At 40.7% G+C, this 26,040-nt stretch overlaps 1 protein-coding gene across 2 annotated transcripts in view; it reads left to right on the forward strand.

Annotated features, from left to right (window-relative positions):
- The window catches only part of itpk1a (inositol-tetrakisphosphate 1-kinase a), a 229,390-nt gene extending 217,532 nt beyond the window's left edge, over positions 1-11,858 (forward strand). For both annotated transcript variants that reach the window (XM_043697201.1, XM_043697200.1), the window contains exon 11: positions 7,569-11,858. In XM_043697201.1, coding sequence (XP_043553136.1) covers positions 7,569-7,885 — 317 coding nt within the window. In that variant the 3' untranslated portion in view covers positions 7,886-11,858. The remainder of the gene's footprint in view (positions 1-7,568) is intronic.
- Positions 11,859-26,040: the final 14,182 nt, after the last annotated feature.

Consider the following 26,040-nt stretch of genomic DNA (forward strand, 5'->3'; position numbering starts at 1 on the left):
TCTGTCTTCTTCCTTCAAGCCAGTTCTGTATCCAAATGGCTAGTTTTTCCAGTATTCTGTGAGATCTAACCTTGCTAACCAGTCTCTCATGAAGAACCTTGTCAAATGCCTTACTGAAGTCCATACAGATCACATCAATTTTAGTTGGTTACTTCAAAAAAAACTCAATCAAATTAGTGAGACACAATTTCCCATGCATTAGTGAATGATGTGGATTTTTTCCTGACAATTTGGCAATGATTTCAAGGTTTGTTCAATTTAAACTCTATCATGGTGGCATTGGAACCCAGATTCCCAGAACATTAACTAGATCTTTGGACTAATAGTCTTGTGATAATACAACTAGGCCTTCATCTTGTGTTGTTTGTTTGATTTGAACAAGATGTTCATGTACTGACACACCTGTGTTTTTGTTGTTCAGCTTCAGATTCATTTGGTGAGCTTTCTCTGAGTCACACTGGACTCTTACCATAGTCTAAGGTAGCTTCCATTGTGTCTTCACATCCATAGAATAGTAGATTATCCACAGTAGCTCCCATTTCTGGAGGATCACTAGCTATCACATGCTGTCTTCATTGAGACTATTCAGCAGTGGTGGAAATGCTGAGCAGCCTGAACTGCAACCTAAATATTGTTCAAAAACTGCATTCACCCAGCTTCCCTCGCCAGTTCCCATTCTTCACACTGAAAGGAGTAAGTAACTTTGCAGTGGCGAGTTATGGCAACATTTGTTCATTAGTTGGAATGGAGCAGTAAGCTTTTTACCAAACTTTATCAAAATCCTTTGGATCTATGCATGGTCTGTTTTCCAGGTGTTTTCACTGCTCCCATCTGCTCACCCAGTCGACAGGGGCTATCCCTTTCTCAATTCCTCCCTTCCTTTCCAGCTGTTCTAGCTGGAATTCTCCCCTGAAGATGATATTCACTAGCAAGACATCCAAGACCTGTCAGCCTTGGTAATCTTTTAGGATCTGTTCAGAGGTCACTGACTTAATGGCCTGGGGAATGTTGCATATCCTTTCTGCAACGTCTAAGGGTTATCAGATCAAGCTTTAGACTTGCTTCAAGTTGAGATGAGTGGATTTTCCTTCGTTTATAATCTGGAACTCCAGATCTTCACTCCTCCTCTTGTTCATTGAGCTTCCGGCTTTGTTTCACGTGTTGAGGTGAGTATCATTCCGTCATTTGGCCTCAACTGTACATTGTTTTTTCCACATTTGGTTTTTAGCATTTTGAATAACTTTTCTCAGGGTCAGCAATGTTCATGCCGTGGTGCAAAAGCACCGGTGTCTACCTGATACTTCATGTGCCCTTTTACAGTTGTCAGTCTAGCTGTCACAAACCAGTTACCACCATTACACTTGACAATGGCAACTTGTATGGTGTAATGTCATTTGTCAGAATTATTGGCTACTGTCCTTGTAGGCTTGCTTTGCTGCTTACTAGCTAAATACATGTCTGCAGTTGGAGCACTGCTTTCCCCCACACTGGACATGTTCCCCTTTCTTTTTAGAATCATAGAATCCCTACAGTGTAGAAACAGGCCCTTCAGCCAACAGGTCCACACCCACCCTCAGAGTAACCCACCCAGACCCATTCCCCAATCCTACTAGTCTACATTTTACCCCTGACTAATGTACCTAACCTACACATCCCTGAACACCATGAGCAATTTAGCATGGCCAATTCACCCAACCTGCACTTTTTTGGATTGTGGGAGGAAACCAGAACACCCAGAGGAAACCCACGCAGACACTGGGAGATTGTGCAAACTCCACACAGACAGCCACCTGAGGCTGGAATCTAACTTGGGTCCCTGGCGCTGTGAGGCAGGTGTGCTACCCACTGAGCCACCGTGCCTCCCCAGTGATGCCCTCTGCAATATTGACATCTTATCCTTTGGCCATGGGTCTTTCAGCTGGCTTTTCTGCATATATTTCTTCCTCTTTTTTTCCAATAATTATTCTCATTCATTCTGGAAATTCTCTTAGCATATGCATAGCCTTGTCTGTGTTGCCATTTTTATGTATTGGCTTATGATTGCCAATCTCAGAGCTTCTGAATATGTCAATAACTAACTTGAGAGTTAAAAATCACACAACACCAGGTTATAGTCCAACAGATTTAATTGGAAGCTGCTCCTTCATCAGGTGATTGTGGAGTGCACAATTGTAAGACACAGAATTTATAGCAAAAGTTTATAGTGTGATGTAACTGAAATTATACATTGAAAAATACCTTGATTGTTTGTTGAGTCTCTCAAATGTTAGAATGACCTTGATAGTTTCGCTTCTTTCATATTCAGAATAGTGAGTTTAATGGTGAAATTTTTAAAAATCTTACTGGAGGAGCAGACTCCTAAGTCAGAACATGCCTGGCCTTGCCCCTCATGTCACATCGGAGTGACACGCATTGAGTGGATGTCTTCTTGGGGGCATTCACAGGGAAACCCCATGCCTGTCAGTGCTTGGCCTCACACCCCTACATCGCATCTGAATTACACACATTGAGTGGGTGTCGACTTGAGTTAACTGTTTGCTCGCCAAACAGCCTTGTTAGTGAGAAAAAAACTTCTCAAAAATCTTTTTTTGGTTTTTGAAGCTTTTTGGTTTTTGGGTGTTCGGATAAAGGATCTTCTACCTGTACTAATTCAGATTGCTGTTTGTCAGCTCTCTGCAAGTTCCCCTCCAAGCCACTCACTATCCTGACTTAGAAACTCATTCCTGTTCCTTCAGTGTTGTTGGGTTAAAATGCCGGAACTCCCTCCCGAAAGCTATTGTGGACATACTTGCACCAAATGGACTGCAGTGGTTCCTGAAGGCAGCTCACCACCACCTTCTCGAAGGAAACTAGGGAAGGGCAATACATGCTGGTCCAGCCAGTAATGCCATCATGAAAATAACTTTTAAAAATTCCTGCCTTGAATAACGAAGTACACTCCTCACTTGTGCATCAGAGGTTTGATATTCACTGCATCCATTATTACAGCGGATGATTAGATGTGTCATTTTGCAGTTTTCTCTCAAGAAAATAAGATGTTAGCTAAATTGGTCTGACTTTCAGCTGATGTTATTTTTCATACAAATGACTTTCTTTTTGAAGTTTAGTCATCCTGTCACAGATGTTCTTTGGAAACGGTGACATTACTGCAATGCATAATCACAGCTTTAGTGGTTGGTTTTCTGTGATGTTTACTTTCTGCACCAGATGAATCGGTCCCACTCTTGTGTATCATTTCACATCCGAACCTTTGGAAGAGCTGCAATCCTACCATGCACAGGTGACCTTGTATAAAACTGGAATTTCCATTTGTCACTGTGCCAAATGTTCTCCCTGCTTTTGTTCATCTGCTTGTAACACCCACCCTTCGCAGATGTTATGGTGCCCAAAGGTGATTGTCTCTGGTTCTTTTGATAAAGTGAGAAAATACCTTTTATGCAATTATTGGTTAAGGTCTGGCTTATAGGGTGCTATAAATATATTCTGTGGTAGCCTTCAAAAGGGAATTTGGTAAATGCATGAAGGATAAAATATTCCATGGATATGGGAAAAGAACAGGAGAGTAGGATGAACAGTGTTGGTCCTTTGACATTGCTGGTACAGCCTCAATGCGCTGAGGAGCCTCCTACTGTTTAGATTAGATTAGATTCCCTACAGGCCCTTCGGCCCAACAAGTCCACACTGACCCTCCGAAGAGCAACCCACCCAGACCCATTCCCCTACATTTACCCCTTCACCTAACACTATGGGCAATTTAGCATGGCCAATTCACCTAACCTGCACATTTTTGGACTGTGGGAGGAAACCCACGCTGACACGGGGAGAATGTGCAAACTCCACACAGACAGTTGCCTGAGGCGGGAATTGAACCCGGGTCTCTGGCGCTGTGAGGCAGCAGTGCTAACCACTGTGCCACCGTGTTGCCCTTGTGAAACTCAATATTCAGATTGTCAAGTCATCATTATAAATAGAGCCTATGATTACAAACCCTGGTGAATGCAAGGAACAAAGCTAAATGTTGAGGGACACGTTTGGGTATTATTGACTGTAACATTAATTTTTGAAATCTTATACAATAATTGTAAATCATTCTTTCCCAGTCAGACTCGGCAGCTAATCTGCTTGGTCAAAGGTTGTGAAAAAGAGTCAGATTCAACTCAAAAACGTTAACTCTGTTTCTCTTTTCACAGATGCCGACAGAATTGCTGAGTATCTCCTGCACTTTGTGTCTTTATTTCAGATTTCAAGCATTTGCAATATTTTTCTCCAGTTTTAGTGGTCAAAGGAACTGTTGTTATACTATGAAGAAACACTAGATTCATACATACACAAGACCTATGCAACACAGCAAGATTCTATTGAGAGGGTGTAGATAATTTTCTTTTTATTCTTTATTCATTTGTGGGATGTGGGTGTTTCTGGCTGAGCCAGCATGTATTGCTGGTCCCTTGTTGCCCTTGAGAAGGTGGTGGTGAGCTGCCACCTTGAATCGCTGCAGTCTGTCTGCTCTGGGTTGACCCACAATGCCATAACGGAGGTAATTCCAGGATTTTGACCCAACAACAGTGAAGGAATGGCAGTATACATTTCCAAGTCAGGATTGTGAGTAACTTGGAGGGGAACTTGTAGGTGGTGGTGTTTCCATGCATCTGCTGCCCTTTTCCTTCTAGATGGAAGTGGTCATGCCATAAATCACTCAAAAAAAAAAACTCCAACTGGTCAGCTGAAAGCAAGTTTGCAGATAAATAAGTTTGTAACCTTTCTATAGTGCTAAACTAAAACCAAGAGGGAACAGTCTAGGCCACCTTTAGCAGAATAGGCTGAAGGCACATTGTGGCGTACTTTTCCTATTTCTACACTAATGCTGACGGGAGGTAAAATGTAGTGAAATTGAGTGGAGGGTCCATTTTTATGAAAGCTGTGTGAGTGTATCGACACTGTCACAGCGTATCGACTCTGTGAGCATATCAGCACATTAGCCTCAACCTCTGGATTACTAATGTTAACAGACTCAAAACCTGCTACTAAAGCTGCTGGATTTGAATGTCAATTTAAAAAATCCAGAATTGATAGCTGGTCTTTGTAACGATGACCATGAAACTATCATCAATTGTAATAGAATTTCATGCGGTTTGATGATGTCCTTTCAGGAGGGAAATAAATCATAGAAAAAAGGAACAAGACAAGGTCATTCAGCCCTTTGAACTTGCTGCACAATTCAATATGATCATGGCTGATCATACAACGCTATACCCTGTTCCTGCTTTCTCCCATACCCTTTGACCCCTTTATCCGTAAGAACTACAGTTGGTTCTGCTAAAGCATTATGTTTCTTCAATGCAAGTTGGCTTTAATGCGATTGAAGAATTCAGACCATTATTTAGATTAGATTAGATTAGTTTACTTACAGTGTGGAAACAGGCCCTTCGGCCCAACAAGTCCACACTGACCTGCCGAAGCGTAACCCACCCATTTACCCCTTTACCTAACACTACGGGCAATTTAGCATGGCCAATTCACCTGACATGCACATCTTTGGACTGTGGGAGTTAACCGGAGCACCCGGAGGAAACCCACACAGACATGGGGAGAATGTGCAAACTCCACACAGTCAGTCGCCTGAGTCGGGAAATTAACCCGGGTCTCTGGCTAACCACTGTGCCACCGTGCCGCCGTAAACACTATTTGTAGAACACTATCTTTCCTTACTTGTACTGGCTATAACACATTAGATTAAATGGCATGGCTATTGTGCGATTTTCGTATAATGCGAGATTGTATGAGAACAGAGCTATTGAGTTATTTCAGAACCTACTGTATAGTTAACTCCTAGTTGAAAGCATTCAAACCTTTGGCCTCAACTGTTTTCTTTAGCAGAGAATTTCACAGACTCGCCACACTCTAGGTTAAGAAATTTCTTCACTGTAATCCTAAACTGTGACCTCCTGGTTCTAGGCTCCCTGATTGTCAGGAACATCCTTCCTGTGTTCATCCTGTCTAGTTGTGTTAGCAATTTATAGGTTTCTAAGAGACCACACTCCTCATTCTTCTAAACTCCAATAAATATAGCCCTAACCAATCCAATGATTTTTCCTTTATCTGGGATGTGAAATTTTGATAGGATATCTTTTCTCACTCTAAAATTATTGCATTATATCCTCTTTCATGTTTACATATGGCATGCTGAATTTTGGTATTTTAACTAAAACATTTAAGTGCACGTCTCCAAAGGTTGTGTGATTTAGGTTTATCTTTTTACAAAGCCTAATTAAAGCAAGATCTTTTAAAATCTGCGTTCAATGTGATTAAAGCCTAGATTCTGCTTTAATGCTCTGAGTACAGAGTGTTTTTAGAAATCCAAAGAATATGGGCAAAGGTCCAAATTGTGCTGCATTCGTCATTTGCCAACTCTTATTGGCTGTTGTATGCATAAATATGGCAGGTCTTGTTAATGACATTTTAGCTTTGCCTTACAAAAAATTCCAAAGTGGTTAGCTAAGGTGAAGCGAACAGGGAGAAATTCAGATCCCCTTAAGAACAGCCTAGACTATTCCTGTGAAAAGAAAACCTTTTTCAATTGGCCAAAGGGCAGCCCTGTCTCTAAAGTAGTGTTAACAAGGACTTAACTATTTTATATTGAAACTATTTTGAAATAACTCCACCAAGGCTATTATCCCGTCACCAAGTCACCCTTTATTTACATGTGCATAGTACATGGTACTGTCCACCTGGTTGACCTCATTCCAATCAATACAATTTGTTCTCTAAAAGCTGCAAAGATAGTTTGATTTGTCAGTCTCTACAAAATGCCCCCCGTATGATGAGTCTGGTTTCATTCTGCATCAAAATAACCTAACCCTTAATTTCCACATAAGAAAAATCTCTTTTGGCTGACTTTAAGATAGCAAGACTGAAATCAGCAATTCATCTTAGTGAGAGCAATGGTGAACCTCACTGTCTGTATGAGATGCCTAGAATAAATTATGATGTCCAGAGATAATTGTGTTTAGAATCTTACAGATTGTGTAACCTACGTGCTATAACCTCCCACCATCCCAAGGTAGCAATGGCAAAGTTGGAAACTAGCAGTGTTTGAATCTTGATTTGTGCTGCTCATTCCACACCTTCAAGCTTAGAAGTTCAGAAATTTGACTCCAGTGGTGTCAGAAAATGGGAAGTATCTGATTAGCCACTAATTCTACCGGACACCTGGTGATCTGTCCAGTCTATTCAATAGGATTCAATGTGTAGAATGGGCAGCCTGCTCATTTACCATCCATTTATTGTCTCTGCTTGAGACACCCAAACACTTTAGACCTATTTTTGAAAAGCAATGCAAACTATCCTTAGAACAAAACCATTTTGGAATTTGACAAAGCCCATGCACCCATTGAGCTGATCTTAAATCTCTCGAGTTATGTCAACAGGAAGTTTCCCTGAAAAAGATGTGGTTTTCTATATGTTACGCAAGAGAGCTAGTGGCCTCCTAACAAGTAATAAGTTTTCACATTGATGCAAAAACTGTGCTTTTTATGCCAAACCCAATGACTGGTCTGATTTTGTTGCAGGATATGAAGGCGTTCCAGAGTTCTTCACTGAACTGATAAACCACATTCAGGTTGTTCTGCAAGATCAAAACCCAGAATCTCCTCAGTTCAACCAGAATGGAAAGGCGGCTGAACAGGTGACGAGCATTTGTGGGGACCGGCCCTGTTCTGCCGCCTCAGGCTATGTGACCATGGCAGCAAATGATACATGGCTTGTAGAAGATGACCCAAGCAGCAGCAAGAGGCTGCAGCACCAACGACTAAGTTGCAATTCTGCTTTGCCACCCAACTTTCAGAACTGTGTCGCTCCCGTGGCGACTAAGGCATCTTCACAATAACCACTGAGAACACTGGACCAAGCCCAAGGAAAGACCTTTAATGGGGATCAACTTGAACCACTTTCAACAAATCAATAAAACAATTTGTGTTTTGTTTGAATGATTTCACAGACTGACACATTGACTGGAGCACAGTATCAAAGGTGTTTTGAGAAGCAGGTTGCAGATCCTTTGGTAAAGTCAAATAATAAACTCAATCTAATTTTCCTTAAACATTAACATAGCAAAAGTTGCTTTGGTGAACTTTTATTACATAGGAGCTATTATTAATGCTCTCAACAGGAATCGATCACCAGTGGCTAGTTGAGTTAATCAGGAATCCTTCCTTTTTGTCCTAGACATTCAAGCATTTATCTTTCTTCCCTCTTGACTGTTCACCTTAACCAGTACACAATACCCAAATGGTTTGAGCTGTTTTGAAAGTTATCTTTAGGTTCATTTTAAAAACTGCAAGACATTAAAGTTCTGTGGATTTTACACATTATTAGACACTAGTGAGATCTGCCAATCTGAGAGAACCTGGCTGAAGTTTAGATCAGGACATGCTGTTGGCTTTATTTGGTGAGAATTGTTCAGTAAATGGATGTTCTGTTATTTAAAGTTTAAATAAAACTGAAATGTTAGTTTGAGGGGATATTGATGTACAGTAAAGTGCCATTTTGCCTACCTACTGGCAGGTTAAACCAGGGCAGTTAAAAGCATGTAAATGCACAAAGTAGATTCCATGAGCAGAGACATGATGGTCTGGCATCCTCTTCAGTCATCCTATTTGTTTTCAGTTAAATTGTGAATAATAATACACTTCCATACGTGATCTTCACTTCATCTAAAATCAACTGTGTGAATGCACCTGCAAATAGTTTAAACAAAAGTATTAACCATTAGATTGTGATGCTTACAGCTTAATGTTGCAAACAGTGATACTTTTCCCTTGGTTCTATTTCTTAGAAAAGCAGCATTGAGTAATTTGTGACATTTTCAAAACTGATAGTTTACAAATGCTATGGTGACTCCAGTCAGCATTAGTTCTTTCCCTATGATATCAGTGTTTCAGTATTTAAACAGAGACCTGCAGTTTCAGTAACCCTCAGTTTAGGTGATCTTAGAACAATATGGGAACAGTCAGAAGTAGGGTGTTAAAGTGCTTTCTATGTTAAAGGAATAAAAGGGGGGAGTTTGCCTCTAGAAACCAAAGGTAAATGGCCATTTTATTTGATTAAGTTTGTGATTCCAAGTGTTCACTACCTTTTTATAAACAAAGCAAAAATCCATATTTTTTGACTCAAATCTAAAATATTTAGATCTGGATGACATTGGTTGAGCAATCTATTTTAGGCGCCACAATGGATTGTGTTGTAATTAAAACTTAAAATCAAAGTTTAAGACAGTGTACTTGAATTTTTCAAAATTGTACCATTATCAGGCTAACCTATTGCTTTAATAAACACTCCAGTTAACATGATTGAGCTTAGGAGGGCTTTGTTGAGTGTATTGTAACAATCTACATCTCTGAACCACTCTAATCATCTTGGGACTCTTAAAAGAAAATATTATGGCTGGAGCCATTGGGGTGGTTCTAAATGTGACATGTTCCTATTGGGAGTGCCATGGAAACCAGGCCTAAATATGTTTACAGCAAATCAAGTTGAGTGCACTAGATATTAGATGGCCACCTTAATGTGTTGATTTATTTCCTCTCTTGTCTCGTTGCATGAGAAGTGATGTGAGATTAATGAGTGATTTTCTTGCTGCCTTAAAATATTGGCTTGACCTTGTTGCACTGCTTCCTTCTTTGATATCAACTACTGAAAGTAATTGGGAATTTAGCAATTTAATAAAAAAAGAGTTTTTTTATTCATTGTCTGAGTTGAGATTCACAAAGTTCAATTCTCTGAACAATATTACCAGAAGGTGGCATATTTAATCAGCTTCACTATTGCTTGCAAGTGTTGCTACATTACCTGCAATCTTAAAGTGATGCAGTTCATGTTGTGGATATTTCAAAAGGGGTTAGTTGATCTCCATAAATACAAAATGGAAAATTCAGGCTAAAGTAGATTCTTTCAGTAATATTCTGGGAGGAACTCTTGGGATTTGATGTTCTTCACTTTAAGCAAGGAATATTGTTTTTCCATAGTTACTTTTTGTTCTTTTCCTCCCAGATGTGAATTTCAGAGCTGTTGCCCTTTTGTAGAGAATTGGTATGGGAACAGAATTAATTTGCTGTTTCATTTATCCCTTTTTCTTTTTGGGAGCAAGGGTTATTTCTCAGTAAGATTTGATAAAATTCAGCCAACAATACTGTCAATGGTGGATGAGCTTTGAGTAGCCAGTATCCTTCAATTCAAATTCCTTCCTTGACCACTGTCCTGTTTACAAAATACTGAATAATCCATGATATTATCATAGTTTGACTCAAAGTAAATGCTGACAACAAAATTACTGCTACTTCAGTGACCAATTATTTCAGCGAAACTATTGAGGAAATACTCTTGCTTACAACACTCCATTTGTTTTGTGTTAACTGTTCCAGTAGCACCATCTTATTGCCCCATACATTTAGTTATTGTCCTAAGGTCTTTTGGAATAGGTTGCACGTTTGTGTTTTAAGTAGGCATTTTTGGCATCTTCCATCAAATGAAGAATCTGCCGTTTTGGTTCAAAAAGTTCCTGACTTTGAAACCATAGTTCATCTGAACCTTAGTAATGCTTAGGTCTGAGTTAGACAAATTGTATGTTCATCTGGTGTCATAATGATAGAACCCAATGCTTTCTGGTAATATTGTATAGTTGGAAAGTATTTGTTTAAGTTGTACACTCTAGTGACCAGTGGAGTGTGTAGTCTATAATATGTATTTTATGTAATATATATTTTGTGGCACCAGTAATCACAGTCTACACAGCTTCACCAAAATGTATTTATTAGTTTATCCATTTTATTTTTTAATAATTGCTGCTTACATAAAACCAAAAATAAATTTGCTGTTTATTCTGCTAATTTTAATGCATGAAAGACAGCATAACTGTCTCATGTAAGTGAATGATCCTCCAATTTTACCCCTTATGTAGTGATTTTGGAAAAACAGAATTCTGGTTCTGGATGTTGACAAACCATTTGGAATGATTCAGTGACCAATAGCAGACCAATTTAAGTAGAGTAACTACATTAGTTGAATTTTGCAATGTAAACTAACCATTTAATTATTGTATTTCTTAAACTGGCTTCAAGGGACCAGACCTTTGTAATAATCCAGCCCTGAATTGGATTTTTCTATTGTGACTTTGTGTTGTGTTTCAGCTCAGTATAGTTGAAAATAAGAGGAAATGTGTATGTAATATGAATCTTAAACCTTGCTTCACGGTGTGTTTCATTTTGTAAATGTTGCATTATTAAGACATTTATGTGTACATTTTCAAAGTTATAAACATTACCACTTTTGATGAGAACAGTAGTATGTAGTGGGCAGATATAACCTGTGGAACAGAGGAGGGTAAATTTAAATGGGATGGGGACAAAGATGAGATGACTCAAAGGGTTTTACACATGTAATTGATGTCAGTGCGCAAATATATTGGGATGAACAAGAAAATGTCGGTCACGTAGAGACAAACTAACAAGGACTGAAGTGCTTTAATGTAATTTTGCTTTCTATATAAGGTGTTTCCAGTGTAAAGTTGAGTTAAAACAAGGTAACGATGATACTACATTAAACATATTTGTAAGGGGATTGAGGGGAGTGGGTGAAGAATTTGCCCTGTTTGGAACATGCTTCTTTTGTTTTGACTGCTGTCCTCATTATGACCTTACCCAGTTACGCAATGGTAAAATGTTCCTTGGAGAGTACAAGAAAGACTGAGCTGCTCTTTGCCCAATTGAAAAAGATTTTTTCTTCTATTCTAGTGTATTTGGTAGCTGAATTAATATAGCTCACAAAATGTTCTTCTTTATTTACAATAAAAGATCCAAAGTGGGTTCTTGGAGCCTGTTATTAACACAGTACAATAGAATACTTCCATAAAGCGTAGGTAACCATTCGACTCTTAGGAATTATGTAGCAAAATGCTTTTGAGCTTATTCTTATTCTCCGAGCTTCAAAAGGTAATGTCTTAAATTTGAATTATGCAAAGCTTTGACGACTAACATTTGAAGATTCAAATGTGATCTGAGATTTAGACCTGAACTTTCATAAAATAGAATACTGTAAGTTTGAGAAGAAACCAGGCTGGAATGAATTTATTAGCTAAAATATATTTGAGTATGGCTTGTTAAAGTCCTAATAGAATTAGAATCCCTCAGTGTGGAAACAGGCCCTACGGCCCAACAAGTCCACACTGACCCTCTGAAGAGTAACCCATCTTAGACCCATTAATGGTTAGTGAATCTCACTATTATAGTAAAGAAAGACCTTTGGTTGGGCCATTGAAAGCAACAATGCTGCTGTCATGGGTTGAGGAAAGGAAGAAAATAAATTCCTCATTATAATTTAACAATTTTCCTTGTGGCAAAGATTTTAGATTAGATTCCCGACAGTGTGGAAACAGGCCTTTTGCCCCAACAAGCCCACACCAACCCTCCGAAGAGCAACCCACCCAGACCCATTCCCCTACATTCGCCCCTGACTAATGCACCTAACACTACGGGCAATTTAGCACGACCAATACACCTAACCTGCACATCTTTGGACTGTGGGAGGAAACCGGAGCACCCGGAGGAAACCCACACAGCCACTGGGAGAATGTGCAAACTCCACACAGACAGTTGCCCAAGGCAGGAATTGAACCCGGGTCCCTGGCACTGTGAGGCAGCTGTGCCACCCTACTTATTAGGCCTAAAAATCTGTGAGCCGTTGAAATATGTGGTCAGCACTGTTTTTATTGGTTTTTCCCAGTCCCTTTCCAGACAGCACGAGTCAATTGGACTCACCATTCCCAGCTCACATACAACCCCTCACCTGAATCCCTACTGGACTGCATAACTCAGTGGCACAAATGGCAATGTCTCCACGCGCCAATTCATTGGGACGATGTCTTGAATTTTGAGTATTTTCTCATTGAGAAACGCACCCACTTAAATACTCGTGTGTAAGATCCCCAAGTAAGATCCCATTCACATTTATTTATTGAACCACTAAAGTACCTGTGATGTTTCAACTCTTTGAATACTGGGAATTCAACTTTGTGACCTCCATGTTGATCTGTTCAGTGTGCACATCTTTAGTGGAAAATCAGATTTAAAAAAAAATGAGTTTGCATTGTTTTTAAGAGTCTGGATAAAGTGACTACAAAACATTTGCATGTGGAGATAGCAGTCAGGCCTGATAATATTTTCCAACATTTGAAATTCTAATGGCTCCCTGTATTATTCATGTTTGACTCTTAGTCTGTGCTATGTTCTTTTGAAGAGGTCATGGGGGGAAAATGTCAGTCCCTTGCTTTAGTAAGCTCCAGCTTTCAAACGCTTGATCAGTGGGCAATTTAGTTTAAACTAAAATTAAATTATAGTCAACTTCAAAGAAAAGTTTGAGGATCTGCCTGAAGACAGTTGCTTCTAGCTGTATTAAGGAGTTATTTATGCTATTTCTCTTCACTGTACCAATTCATGCTTTCAGGTAAGCAAAATATCCTGAGCTCAAAGAGACCACATTGTTGACCTATCTTAAAAACATTGCTGTATCGATAGCATGTGGTGATTGGCAATTCTCCCCAATAAGGACAGTGAAGTGACGGTTAGTTGAAATGGTCAATTTTTGTTCAGTTTCAGAGGAATTGAGCAAATTCCCACCTTTCTTCAACTACCTGATTTAAAAAGTGGAGCTTTTTAATAAGCTACACTTAACTCAAAAACAATATGGCTTCATCCATTCCAGTACTTTTGGCTTAAAAGTTGAACTGAAGGGCTGTCATTAAAAAGTTATCTACTTAAAAGGATAGGTATGAGATTTTAATGCCTTCCATTTTTAAACCAAGCTTTATGGCAAATAAAGTTGGTTTTATAGAGAATTTTTATTTAACTGTAACATATTACCTAAGTGAATTAAAACCCTTGGATTTGTTCCATTTCAATATCTTGATGGTAACAAATTTACAGTTTCAAAGATTTTAATTCTGCGAAATGGGCAGCGAAATGAATCAAACACTGTCCTTCTAACTTGGGTCTGGGTTCAAATCTAACACTGGCTGAAAGACTTTGAAAGATTAAGGGTCTGGAGTGAAGTGAATCTTGGATAATTTAATACAGTGATTATCGAGCTACAGCATTAATCTCTACTTGTACATCTCGAAGGAGGGAGAGGGTGTAGAGACTGGAATATCACTATCTGGATTGAGGTTTAGAGATGTCCATTCAGGATAGTAGAGGACCTTTGCATCTCACTCATTGGAAATGTTATTGAGTGTAGAGTAAAAATAATGTTCAGCTTCCATTCACCACAGTCATCTCTCATACTGTTTCTCACATACTGAAAAGTAATTTCCATTAGACATGTGACCAGTGCATCTTATGAAACTGTGGCCTACCAAAGAAAAACTATACAATGCCCTGAAGCTGTTGTTGCCTGTATGTTACATCTGCATAAGCTTTTGCCATTTAAAAAGTGGTTTGTTTAAGTATAATGAACATTTTGATTTAAACAATCCCTAACATTTTATTCAGCTTGTATATTTTGCTCCCTGATGCTGAACAGTATCTAGTGTAAATTGTAGAACTGTATATGTAATTGATCATTGATGCATGTCAACAATTTCCACTACCTCTTATTTGCTCCAACAGATAGTAAGTTGCTAGTAACTCATGTTCATGAATAGTGGCTTTTGAAATAGTTAGAGGTGAAGGAAAAGCTTGGAAAAACTGACAGAAGGAAGTTAATGTCATGTTATTGACTGAAAATCTGCCTCACTTTGCAGTGCAATCAGTTGGGTTTGACCAATTCCCTTACTTGTGCCTTGAACCTAACCATGCTCCTTTTCTCCCCCCACTGTGTGCATGATCGTACATTCACCAAAATAGTAAAAAGAAAACAATAGCAAAATTTCAAATGGTCTTTGTTATTGCTTTAGGGTGTGTGTACTCCTGTTTGCCGATTAGTCAATGTGCTGTCTGTTTCGAAATGGACTTAGAAAATTATCTAAAATATACCTCCTGTACCCCTCTTTTCATTGAATAAGAGTTCACCTCATACAGAGTTGCAAATTGTTCCATCCTCTTGTCCTGAGATATTGTTATTAAATTAAGTACTTTTATAATCACCACTAAAAAGAAGATGCATTTTTTGCAACTGAAGTCAGGGGGGTAGAATAAGTTTTTAATTAATTTGTTTGAAGATGCTAAAAGGTAAAGTGAACACGGTTTATTTGGTCAGGAACTTGGATCTCCAACCCACTTGATTCCCAATGTGTTAGCAAATTAGCTTCCTGCCTCTGGGCCTTTTTCACTAGTGAATGTTTTGTGGGGAGAAGTTTGCAGTGGTGGATACTCACTCAAGCAGCAGATAGACTTAAGTCAATTAAACAGCCAATTGAAACCACTCTTTTGGTTCTGATAGCTTTATGGGATGCCTGCAGAGTTTGAAGCCTGGCTGATCAATGGATGCCATATCCTGGCAGCAAACCAAAGATCAGTGCTTTATTACTAATGTTAAATCTTCTCCCCCCCCCCCACTGAAATAACTCTACAGAGGTCAGTATCTCATCACCAAGTCACCCTTTCGTTACACAGAGTCCTTGACACTGATTCAAGCTCTGAGTGAACAGAATCTCTGACACTTCTGTTTTATTATATATATTTTATTAAAACACTACAAAATACAGTTAATAAACAAAGCAGTTCACAAAAAAAATATACAGGGGAAAAGGCAACAAAGCCAAATGTCACTCTTCAACCAGTTTTCAGGGAGAGGAGGACACACCTCAAATCTCACTTGTAAATCATTACAAAGATAACAACAATAACAGTCACAGACAAGACAGACAGTGCATAGAACACAGACCCAATATAGCTATAGAAAAGAAGACATTTGTCATCTGTCCACACCACACACAGATCAGATGCCTTGGCCCCAACCACCCTGCATACTAACCCAGACCATCCCCCCAGGCCAACCATCAACCCTCCGGCTCCTGACTGCTCAATGTACTAACTAGCCCACTCTGACCTGCACTCAATTACAAAACCCACATACATTAATACAATTCTTAAAATCCTCACAACAGTTTCCAGTACCAAGGCAGAGACCACACCTGAAGACAGAGTCTATTCCAACTAGCAGCAAATGGATACCCTGCAGTGCGCACCCAGGTGTTCAGTCTCGATGGAGGCCTGATCCATCCATAGAGAACCAAGCCCACTCACAGGAACACAGTACATTGTGAAGCTGCAGTTAACTCACAGGAGTTTGGTCCACTCCTGAAGGCAGAGTCCACACCACACACACTCAGGTGTTCAGTCTCCACAGAGGCCAGGTCCATTCACAGGAACATGGTACATTGTAAACGCACAGTTAATTCACTTGGGGGATAGTCCACTCCTGGATGCAAAGTCCACTTCAGTATGCAGCAATTGCTCACCTCCCAGCACGCACACAGGTGTTCAGTCTTTACAGAGGCCTAACCATACAGGAACAGCACATCTGGAAAGATGTATTTTCTCACGAGGGCTCAATCCAAACACAAATGAGAAAACATTAAAAAAAAAACCTGAGTGCAAGAGCTAAGCCCTGCCACAAAATCAACATACTCTTGAGAAAGGACCAACACACAGCCAGTGAAACAGCAGTTCCCCAATAAGAAATGAGTTACGCCAGTAACACATTGACTGACTGACTTTTTTAAACTGGCTGATTTAAACAAAGAGGAATGCCAGTTAACAAACTGGTGATATGATTCAGCCAGTTCAGAAATCATGTTTTCCCCAAAACAAACAGAAACCAACAGTAGCAGTATGCATTTGATGTGGGCAGCCAGCTCAGAGTCAGTTCCCTCACTGAGGCAAATGGAGTGTCATTGACACTGATCCAGCTCTGAGAACAGAACCTCTGACACTCCTATTTATTGTTTTTCCCCTGTCACCAAATCACCCTTTATTTACATGTGCACATAGACTATCTCTGACCAGCCCAGCTCCAAGCCAATCCCTAGAATGATGAGACTGAATCCCCTGTGTATTTTATTAAACATTACAGTTTATAAACAATTAACATTAACAGCTGTATAGAGCAATCAAGGACAAGGAGGCTCAAATCCCACTTTCAGTTTCACAAACGTAACAGTAACAAATACATACAAGACATTCCAATTAGATAAGAAACAGTGCATAGAATACAGACATCCCCCCTCCCCATCCCCCACCTGAGCAACTCAGCAAGCCACCTGTCCCTCTCACCTTCCAGCCACTCTAAGGCAGCCTGCCCCATGCCCCATCTGGCTCTCTCCCACCCTAACAACTTGCAGCCACCTCAAGGACAGCCCACCCCGGTATCTGCCAGGGGGTGACAGCAGTGAGGATGGTCTACCTACCTTTCAGCGCTCTGTCTGTCCCTACATACCATCTGGCTCTCGCCCACCCTGACCTGCCATCCAGCCTGTGAACTGCTTTGACACACCTGGCCACCTTGAAGATAGCCCATTCCCTTCCCTGAGATGACGGCGTGCAGAGCCCATTACCATAAACAGTTCTCTTCAAAATGCAGAGTCCATTCCAGTGTGCAGAATGCATTGTCAGAGATAGAGTGCATTGATGAAGGCTGCAAATACAGACACACAGGTGTTCCTTCTCCATAGAGGCCTGGTTTGTCCACAGAAAACCAGGCCTACTCACAAGAACACAGTACATTGGGAGTGAACCACACCTTTACAAATTCCAAGACACAGCAATTGGTCAGCTCCCATCACACACAGGTGTTCAGTCTTTACAGAGGCCTACCCACAGGAACAGCTCATCTGGAAAGAGGTATTTTCTAACAAGGGCACAGTCCAAACACCAAAAAAGTGAAAACACATTCAAAAAACAAAGTAAACCAAAATGCAAGGGCTAAACCCGCCAGAAAATTAGCATAGTCCTCTTCTCAAAATAAAAAACAAAAGACTAACACACAGGCTGTAACAACAGTTCCCTAATGAGGGCTGAATTATACCTGAAACACATTGACTGTGTAAATCAGGCAGTTTAGAAATCAGTCCTCAATAAAGAAGGAATACCAGTTAACAACCCTGGCTTTGTAAACCAGCCAGTTTAGAAATCCGGTTCTCCCAAAAAAGCAGAAACCAACAGCAGCAGTAACACACTGACTGTGACCCAGCCAGCGTAGAGTCAGTCCCCTCCCTGACACAAAATAGAGAGTCCTGGACACTGATTCAACTCCCTTAGAGCCAGCTCTCAGATTGAACAGAACCTCTGACACTCCTGTTTATTTTAGATTTTTGTTTCTATTTCCCACATGCTACTGCCTAACAGTATTTATTTTACCCCACCACCCATGTTGTGTGTGTGCAGATGTAGGGCACTGTGAAGACCAACAAATGCATACATCCTTACTTGTATTCCACCACCAGGAAGAAAGGAAATGCCCAAGTGGCCAGTGACTAGTAGTGCCCTTCTCAACAAATGGCAATGCTGCGTGATCAAAAAGTGAAGGGGGGGGCGGGGTGGATTAAATCAAAATAGAGTTGGACGGGGAAATAAGACACTCCACTCCCTACGGTGCCCACCTCTCCCTGAACAGCTCAAGGGTGTTGGTAGATACTGCATGCTCCTTCTCCAGAGACACCCAGGCTCTGATATAACCGCGGAAGAGGGGTAGGCAGTCAGCCCTAACGACCCCCTCCATGGCCCGCTGCCTGGTCCTGTTTATGGCCAGTTTGGCCAGGCCCAGGAGCAGACACACACTTGTTTTTTTTTAATCAACTCACCCTTGAGTTACATGTGTAGAATCCTTAGCACTGATCCAGTTCCCTCAGAGCCAGCTCTCAGAGTGAAAAGGATGTCTGTCACCCCTGTTTATCATTTTTTTTCTCTTTCTGTCTTCACACTGATCCAACTCCCTCAGAGCCAGCTCTCAGGGTGAACAGGATGTCTGACTTTTTTTTCTCTTTTTCTCAGAGTGACAGGATTCTGACACTCCTGTTTTTTTTTTGTTTTTCTTCTTTTCCCCTCACACCACCAGCTAACTGCGGTAGCACTTATATTTTCCCCAGCATCCATGTTGTGTGTGTGCAAGTGTGGGGCACAGTGAAAGACTCAAGGTGTACAAATATTTATTCAATTTCCATTACCGGGAAGAACTAAAACACCCGAGTGACCAGTGACAAGCAGTGCCCTTCACAAAGGGCAATGCTGCGTGATCAGACCATTGGATGAGAGATGATATGGAGCTGTCCTTATATGATGAATACCTCTCAACTTTCCCATCTATCCGCTCCACCACACTCTCCGACCTATCACCTTCTCCCCCATCTTCATCTATAATTGCATTCTCAGCTACCATCCCACCCCCCAGGCCGAACACCTTCCCATTTATCTCTCAGCCCCTCGGCCCACAAGCATCATTCCTAATGAAGGGCTTATGCCTGAAACATCGATTCTCCTGTTCCTCAGATGCTGCCTGGTCTGCTGTGCTTTTCCAGCACCGCACTGTCAACTTTAGGAAATACTCAGATTCTCCATTAGTAAATGATAACCCATTATCTGTGACCAATGCTTTCAAGAGTCCATGTATTGCAAAAGCTGAACGCAGTTTTTCTATCATGGCTCCCGTGTTTGAGGAATGAATGCGATACATGTCTACCCACTTTGAGGGGCATCCACAATGAGCCCATGAAACGATTTGCAAAGTTGTCGTGTAATCCGGCTGTTCTCAAGATTAGGGGGAGCTGCTGGTGATAGTTTTGCCCTTGTTGGCACTCTGGACACTACCCGCCAATGTGGCTATGTCTGCATCTAATCCTGACCAGACATGAAGTCTCCCCAACTCTTCATTTTGAAAACGCTTGGATGACCCTGGTGGAGTTCACACAGTATCTGGTGGTGACCTTTGCTTGGGACAATCACTCTTGCTCCCCCATAATAATGGTTGTGATGGCTCTTTTGGTTTCCCCCATCACCACTGCCAGCTGTTTCGTCAGGATGAGATCTTTCTGCATCCAAAGTCTGAAATTGTCAGCAGCGATTGGAAGTGTGTCCAGGAAATTTAAAACTATTACGGACTCTTCCAGTGGTGGTACCACTGGTGGTGTATCGGCCAGTGGGAGGCAGCTCAATGCACCCTCGTTCACTACTTGCCATCCTGGACTGTGTTCCAACTTGCAATTATACCCAGTTAGTATTAGAGCCCACTGCTGAATTCAAATTAAAGCAATTGCTGGCACTGCTTTGTTGTCTTTAAGGAGCCCTACCAGGGGTTATTACAAATTTACATCAGTAAAGGTATTGGTGGAACTTTCTGACTTCAAATATTACAGCCAAACCTTCCATCTCTAACTGGGCGTATTTACACTCTGCATGAGCCAAAGTCCTGGATGCATATGCTATTTGGCATTCCTCCCTACTAGGCCAGCTATGAGCTAATACTATCCTGATGCCATATGGGGACATAGTGCATGTCAATACTAGATCTCACTTGGGATCTTAGTGTGTCAGCGCATTTAAAGGATGATAGTCATTTTTTCACTTCCCTGAAAGCTATGGCTTGGCTACGCAACCATTTCCAAGGCTGACCCTTGTTTAGGAGTTGATGGAAAGGAGCCAGGATGGAACCAGGTTATGTATGACCTTACTGTAATAATCCACCAGCTCAAGGAAAGTCCTGAGCTCCGGTACAGACTTGGGAGCTGGGGCACCTTTGATCATCATCACTTTATCTTCCAATGGGTGTAACCCTGTTGACTCTGCAGCCCAAGTAGGTCTCTGGGGTACCTTGAACACATACCTTTTCCTTTCTAAGGCATACACCTGCCTGGGAGAAACATCTCAGCATAAAGTCCAAATTCTCTAAGTGCTCATCATTGGCCTTCCCTGCTATTAGCACATCATCTATATAAATAGCGGCCTGGGGTAGACATTGTAAAATATTCTCCATCGTCCATTGAAAACTTGCACAAGCTGATGATACCCAATTGGCAATCTTGTATATTGGTACAAACCCTTATCGGTATTTAATTGTAGCGTAATTCTGGAAATTCTCATCTAACTGTAATTGCAGGTACATGTGACTCATGTCCAGTTTCATGAATGACATCCCTCCCTAAAAAAAAAGCTGATTTTGTGTATAGGTCCTCTCTGTGAGGGATTGGGTCTTTATCCAGTTGTACAAAACTGTTTACCATTTGCTTAAAATCCCCACAAAGCCAAATAGGCCCCTCACGCTTCACCATCGGTACCATTGGTGCTGCCCATTCTGCAAACTGGATTGGTTTGATGATTTCTTCACTCTCCAGCCTTCTGATTTCTGCCTCTACTTAAGCAAATGGCCCTGGGCGGGCTTTGCAGAATCATGGAATTACTTCCTGGTCAACAGGTAAGGTTACCTTGGCTCCTTTGATAGTCCCTAGACTTTCCTGAAAAGCTGCCTGATATTTAATTAGGACTTCACTCAGGCAGCCATTTTCTGAACGAGAAATGTTGAGCTAATCAAGGTGAATCTTTCTCAACTAACTTCGCTCCATCAGGCTTGGGTCTGAACCTTTTAGTACAATCAACGGTTACTGAACCAGCTGCTGTTCATAAGAGATGGGAACCAAAGTTGTACCCTTAATCTGTAAAGGTACCCCAGTATAGGTTCTCAGTCTAGCAAAGTCTTGCACAAACTTAAGGGTTGGAGTCCAGAATGAATTTTGTTTAAGAACAGAATTGCAATCAATGAAACAGTTGCAATGGTATTGACCTTCAATAGAACTGGGTGACCATTTAACCAGACGTTTATTTCGATTGGTTCTGATTTGGATGTTGCTCAGTAATTTAACTGATCCAAACCAGATGTAGGTGGGTGTGCCCTCTCCTAGATACTGGCCTCTGCATTGTCTTAGTCAATTTAGGTCGAGTGAAACTCAGTCGGACTGGCAAGGGTATTCACTTCCATCAGAATACCCTGCAACTCATATGCTACATTTGCCGGATTTTCCAATAACAAAGCTAATTCTTGTTTGAACTTCAGTTGGACTTCACCTAGTGGGTGCTTTTGAATGGTTACATTATTAATCCCACATACAAATGGTCTCTCAGCATTTCATTTAGGGTTAAACTAAAGTCACATGCCTCTGCCAGTCATCTTAACAAAATCAAAAAATCAAAATTCCTGTACGATTCCATGGTTCTCGAATTGCCAAGTAATCTGATAGCCTCTCAGAATTTGAGGAGGCTTGGGGTCGTAATATTCCTGAACAAAATCTGTCAACTCTTGAAAGGTTTTTGTATCTTGTGCCTTCGGGAAAGATAGACTCTGGAAAAGTTGTGGGATTATCATTAGCTGTCAGGAGAATTACTCGTTGCTTTTCATCTGCCCCACTCATTAAAAATAACACACTCTTTCCACATACTGGGCCCAGTCTTTGATGACAGGGTCGAAAAAGGCAAACTTTCAAAATACTGGCATGATGTCAGAAATGGTTACTCCAACTCAAAGACGACCATTATGAGCAAATTTCTTCAGGAGGGTGCTTTTCTCTCATCACCACTGAAGTAACTCCAGAGAGGCCAGTATCCTGTCACCAAGTCACCCTTCATTTAGATAGAGAGAGTCCTTGAGACTGATCCAGCTTTCTCAGAGCTGCCTCTCAGAATGAACAGCATATCTGACACTCCAGCCTTTTTTTCTTTTTTTTCCCCCTTGATTTACGTGTCCCAAGTAGGTAGGCTCTGACCAGGCAACTCAAAGCCAGTGACAGTCCTGCTCTTATCAGTCAGCTAGGGCTCCTTGATTGGGGCTGTTAATCAGTTCCAGTCAGGGAACTCATTCTGAGGTCCACCTGGCTGATCTCATCACAATCCATACATCCACAAACCACTGGCCACAGGTAGCCCCGCATAAGGGCGGTCTGTATCGGTGGCTACTTTTTTATTTTGAATGCATTTCTGAAGGAGCCTTCATCTTGAGATGCCCTCACTTTCTCTTCCCTTCATCAACAATTCCTTACTGACAATTTTGGGTGGGAATCTTTCCTTGATGGAAGTTTCCTTTTGGCCCTCAGAAGCCCACTGCAGTTCTAATTTGGAGAGTAACCTCCCCTTTTTTATCTACTATTTAGTACAAAATCTGGACATGGAAGTGCTCCTGATGTCAGAGTCTGAACCCAAAGACAAAAATTCAGCCAACTGTCTTTGAATTGCTGCAATGCTTAATTGGTTCAACCAATCAATAATCTTTATCAATCATACTCTCCAGACCTCAATTCCAGAAATTACCTTAATTTCAGCAGTAAAGCTCCTGAATTAAAACTGGCTGCAAATTAAAACATTCATTGTACAGGGCCTTTCACAAGCTCAAAGTATGTCAAAGAATTTTACAGCTATTTTAGCACTTTTGAAATATATTTACTGTTGTAGGAATAAATTGTTTTATCCTAAAATTTGTACCTGGTTCTCTTGCTTGTGCAGGCAAGATTGGAATCAGATATGCTTGACTAATCCAGTAATTACTACATGGGTAATTCTGCAAACCACACACCAGGCTCCTGAGAAGACAAAATTTCACATTTATTGTTAGTATTTAATATCTTTATTAAGAGGCACAAGTGAATAATCTTGCAAGTCACATAACTTGAAGAATCAGCAAAATGAGCTGAGCAATGGCCAAAGTCCCGGAGCAAGAATATACTGTGTGGTGTATCTTTGAACCACTATTCAATGTGTGATTGCAGGAGGATACAGAATATATGAAAGCAGAGGGTTGAAAATGAGGGGTAAAACTATAAGAATACCTCCTCCACAATGGTCCATTCCTCAAATTGATGGCATTATCAAATCAAGAAAAAGAAGTTACAGGCTGTTCCAATCCCTGGCTTTAAATATAATGCCGATAAATAGAAAGGATAAGTATATCAAAAAAGCTGAAGATAAAACCAAAATTATTTAACTTCAATATTTTATTTCAAACTTTGGATTCATTTGGGTCCCATTCATTTATAAATTGCATTGACGTATTATTCCAATTTTAATTGTAACATGGTCGTATAGCATGTATTTCAGTTGCCCTAAGGATCATTCTTTGCAATGTAAAGGACCTTTTTATATCTCTTTTGTATTCATCCGTGTAAACTAATCTTGAGTGTCAGTCACTGGGCATGACTGGACGACAACCAGTTTGGGGTGATGGGATGCTTTGTTTGCCAACTTACTCTTCAAAGAGATAATGGCAAAGTGGTGATGTCACTATATTAGTAAACTAAAAGCCTAGGCTAATGCCCTGGGGCCATAGGTTCAAATCTCACCATGGTAGATAAATAAATCTGCAATTATAATGCCTCATCAGTGAGGTGCCCATGGGACTATACATTTATGTCATAATTTTAAAAGATCTAATGCACGAATGTCCTTCAGGGAAGGAAATCTGCCATCCTTACCTGGTCTGACCTACACGTGATGCAAGAGCAATGTATTTTGACTCTTAACTGCTGTGGCAAATGACAGTTCAGTTCAGGGGAATTGGAGATGGGCAGCAAATGCTAGTTATACCCAGTCCATTATAGAATAAATAAAATAAAACAAAAAAACAGGATAAGGAACATAATGGGTTGGTATGTAGGAAAACACTGACTGGCATTCCCACCAATTTGACTGACCTACCAGATAGTCTCCTACAACTGTCCAACACATGAAGAACTAAATACCAAGTTGGTAGATGGCAAAGCAAAGAACTTGACTCTGTTCTGTCCCCTGTCATTCTGCAGGCTCACGAGCCCTGGCACTGCTGTCTCCATACCCGTTGCAGTTTGCACGTGAAGCAATCACTTAATTGTCTGTCATTACCTATAGGACACTGCAATGTCTTCTGACAAATGCAGGAACTTAGCAAAGCAACTCCAACAACATACCTGTGTCTTCCAGTCACTTTGCAGAATAAACCATTGCAAAAAAGGTAACTGGGCTGCATTCCATGTGCCTGGCTATTTAATTATGGCCCATTTTGCTACTTTGCATTTCTGTAGTAGAAACGTAGGCATGCCAGGATGTGTATTTTCCAAATTTGGGTTCCTGGTGTTAAATCGGTCTGGTGGTCTGTTTGAGGCCAAGATTGCACCCATCGGCTTGTTTGGGCACATGCAGCACAGGCAGATAACCTTGTAGACAGCCAGGCCCACAAAACTACATGCTGCTGAGCATATGTACTTTGCGTTCTGTTTCTCTATACAAGAGTTCTTCAGTCTGAATGGCTGAAGGGTCATACAGTTGCTTGCCCTATTTAACAGGACCCCATACCCTTGTAGAAATCCATTCTTTTACAGATTCCTAATTATTGTAAGTTGCAGCAAACAAGCCCTATGAAGGCCTGTGTGTATATGAAGTGTAATGAGCTGGTAATTCATCACTGGCTGTAAAATCCTGGCCAATAGGCATGAGATGGTAAATAAACAGGGAAAAGGGCAAACACCTTGATCAAGAGGTAGCTGAAGATATCGTGTGACTTAGAATACTGTGAGCAGGTCTGGCTGCCATACCTTAGGAAGGATATGTTAGCCTTGGAGGGAATACAACTTAGGTTTACTAAAATGATACTTGGAGTTCAGATATTAAGTTATGAGGATAAAGTGTTGACCTGGTTGAAGTCCTCATGATAGTTGTGGGGATAGACCAGGTAGATAAGCAATTTGCACTGATTGGGGATTCTAGGACCAAGTCTAAAAATTAGAGCCAGACAGTTCAGGAGAGATGTTAGGAAGCGCTTCTACACTCAAAAAGTGGTAAAACGTTAGAACATTTTTTCCACAAATGGCAGTTGACACTACATTAGTTATTAGTTTTAAATCTGAGTGTGTTTTTTTTTGTTAAGCAATGGCATTGAGGGAAATGGGTCAAAGGCAGGTAGAATTGTAGAAATGATACAACACAAAAGACACCTAGGTGTCCTTTCTAATCCCATCTTTCCACTTACGGCCCACAGCCCTGCAGTTTACAGTACCCAAGGTGCAAATCCAGTTATTTTTTTAAAAACTGTTTAGGGTCTCTACCTCCA

Source organism: Chiloscyllium plagiosum, chromosome 10, assembly GCF_004010195.1.
Source record: "Chiloscyllium plagiosum isolate BGI_BamShark_2017 chromosome 10, ASM401019v2, whole genome shotgun sequence".
Taxonomy (NCBI): Eukaryota; Metazoa; Chordata; class Chondrichthyes; order Orectolobiformes; family Hemiscylliidae; genus Chiloscyllium; species Chiloscyllium plagiosum.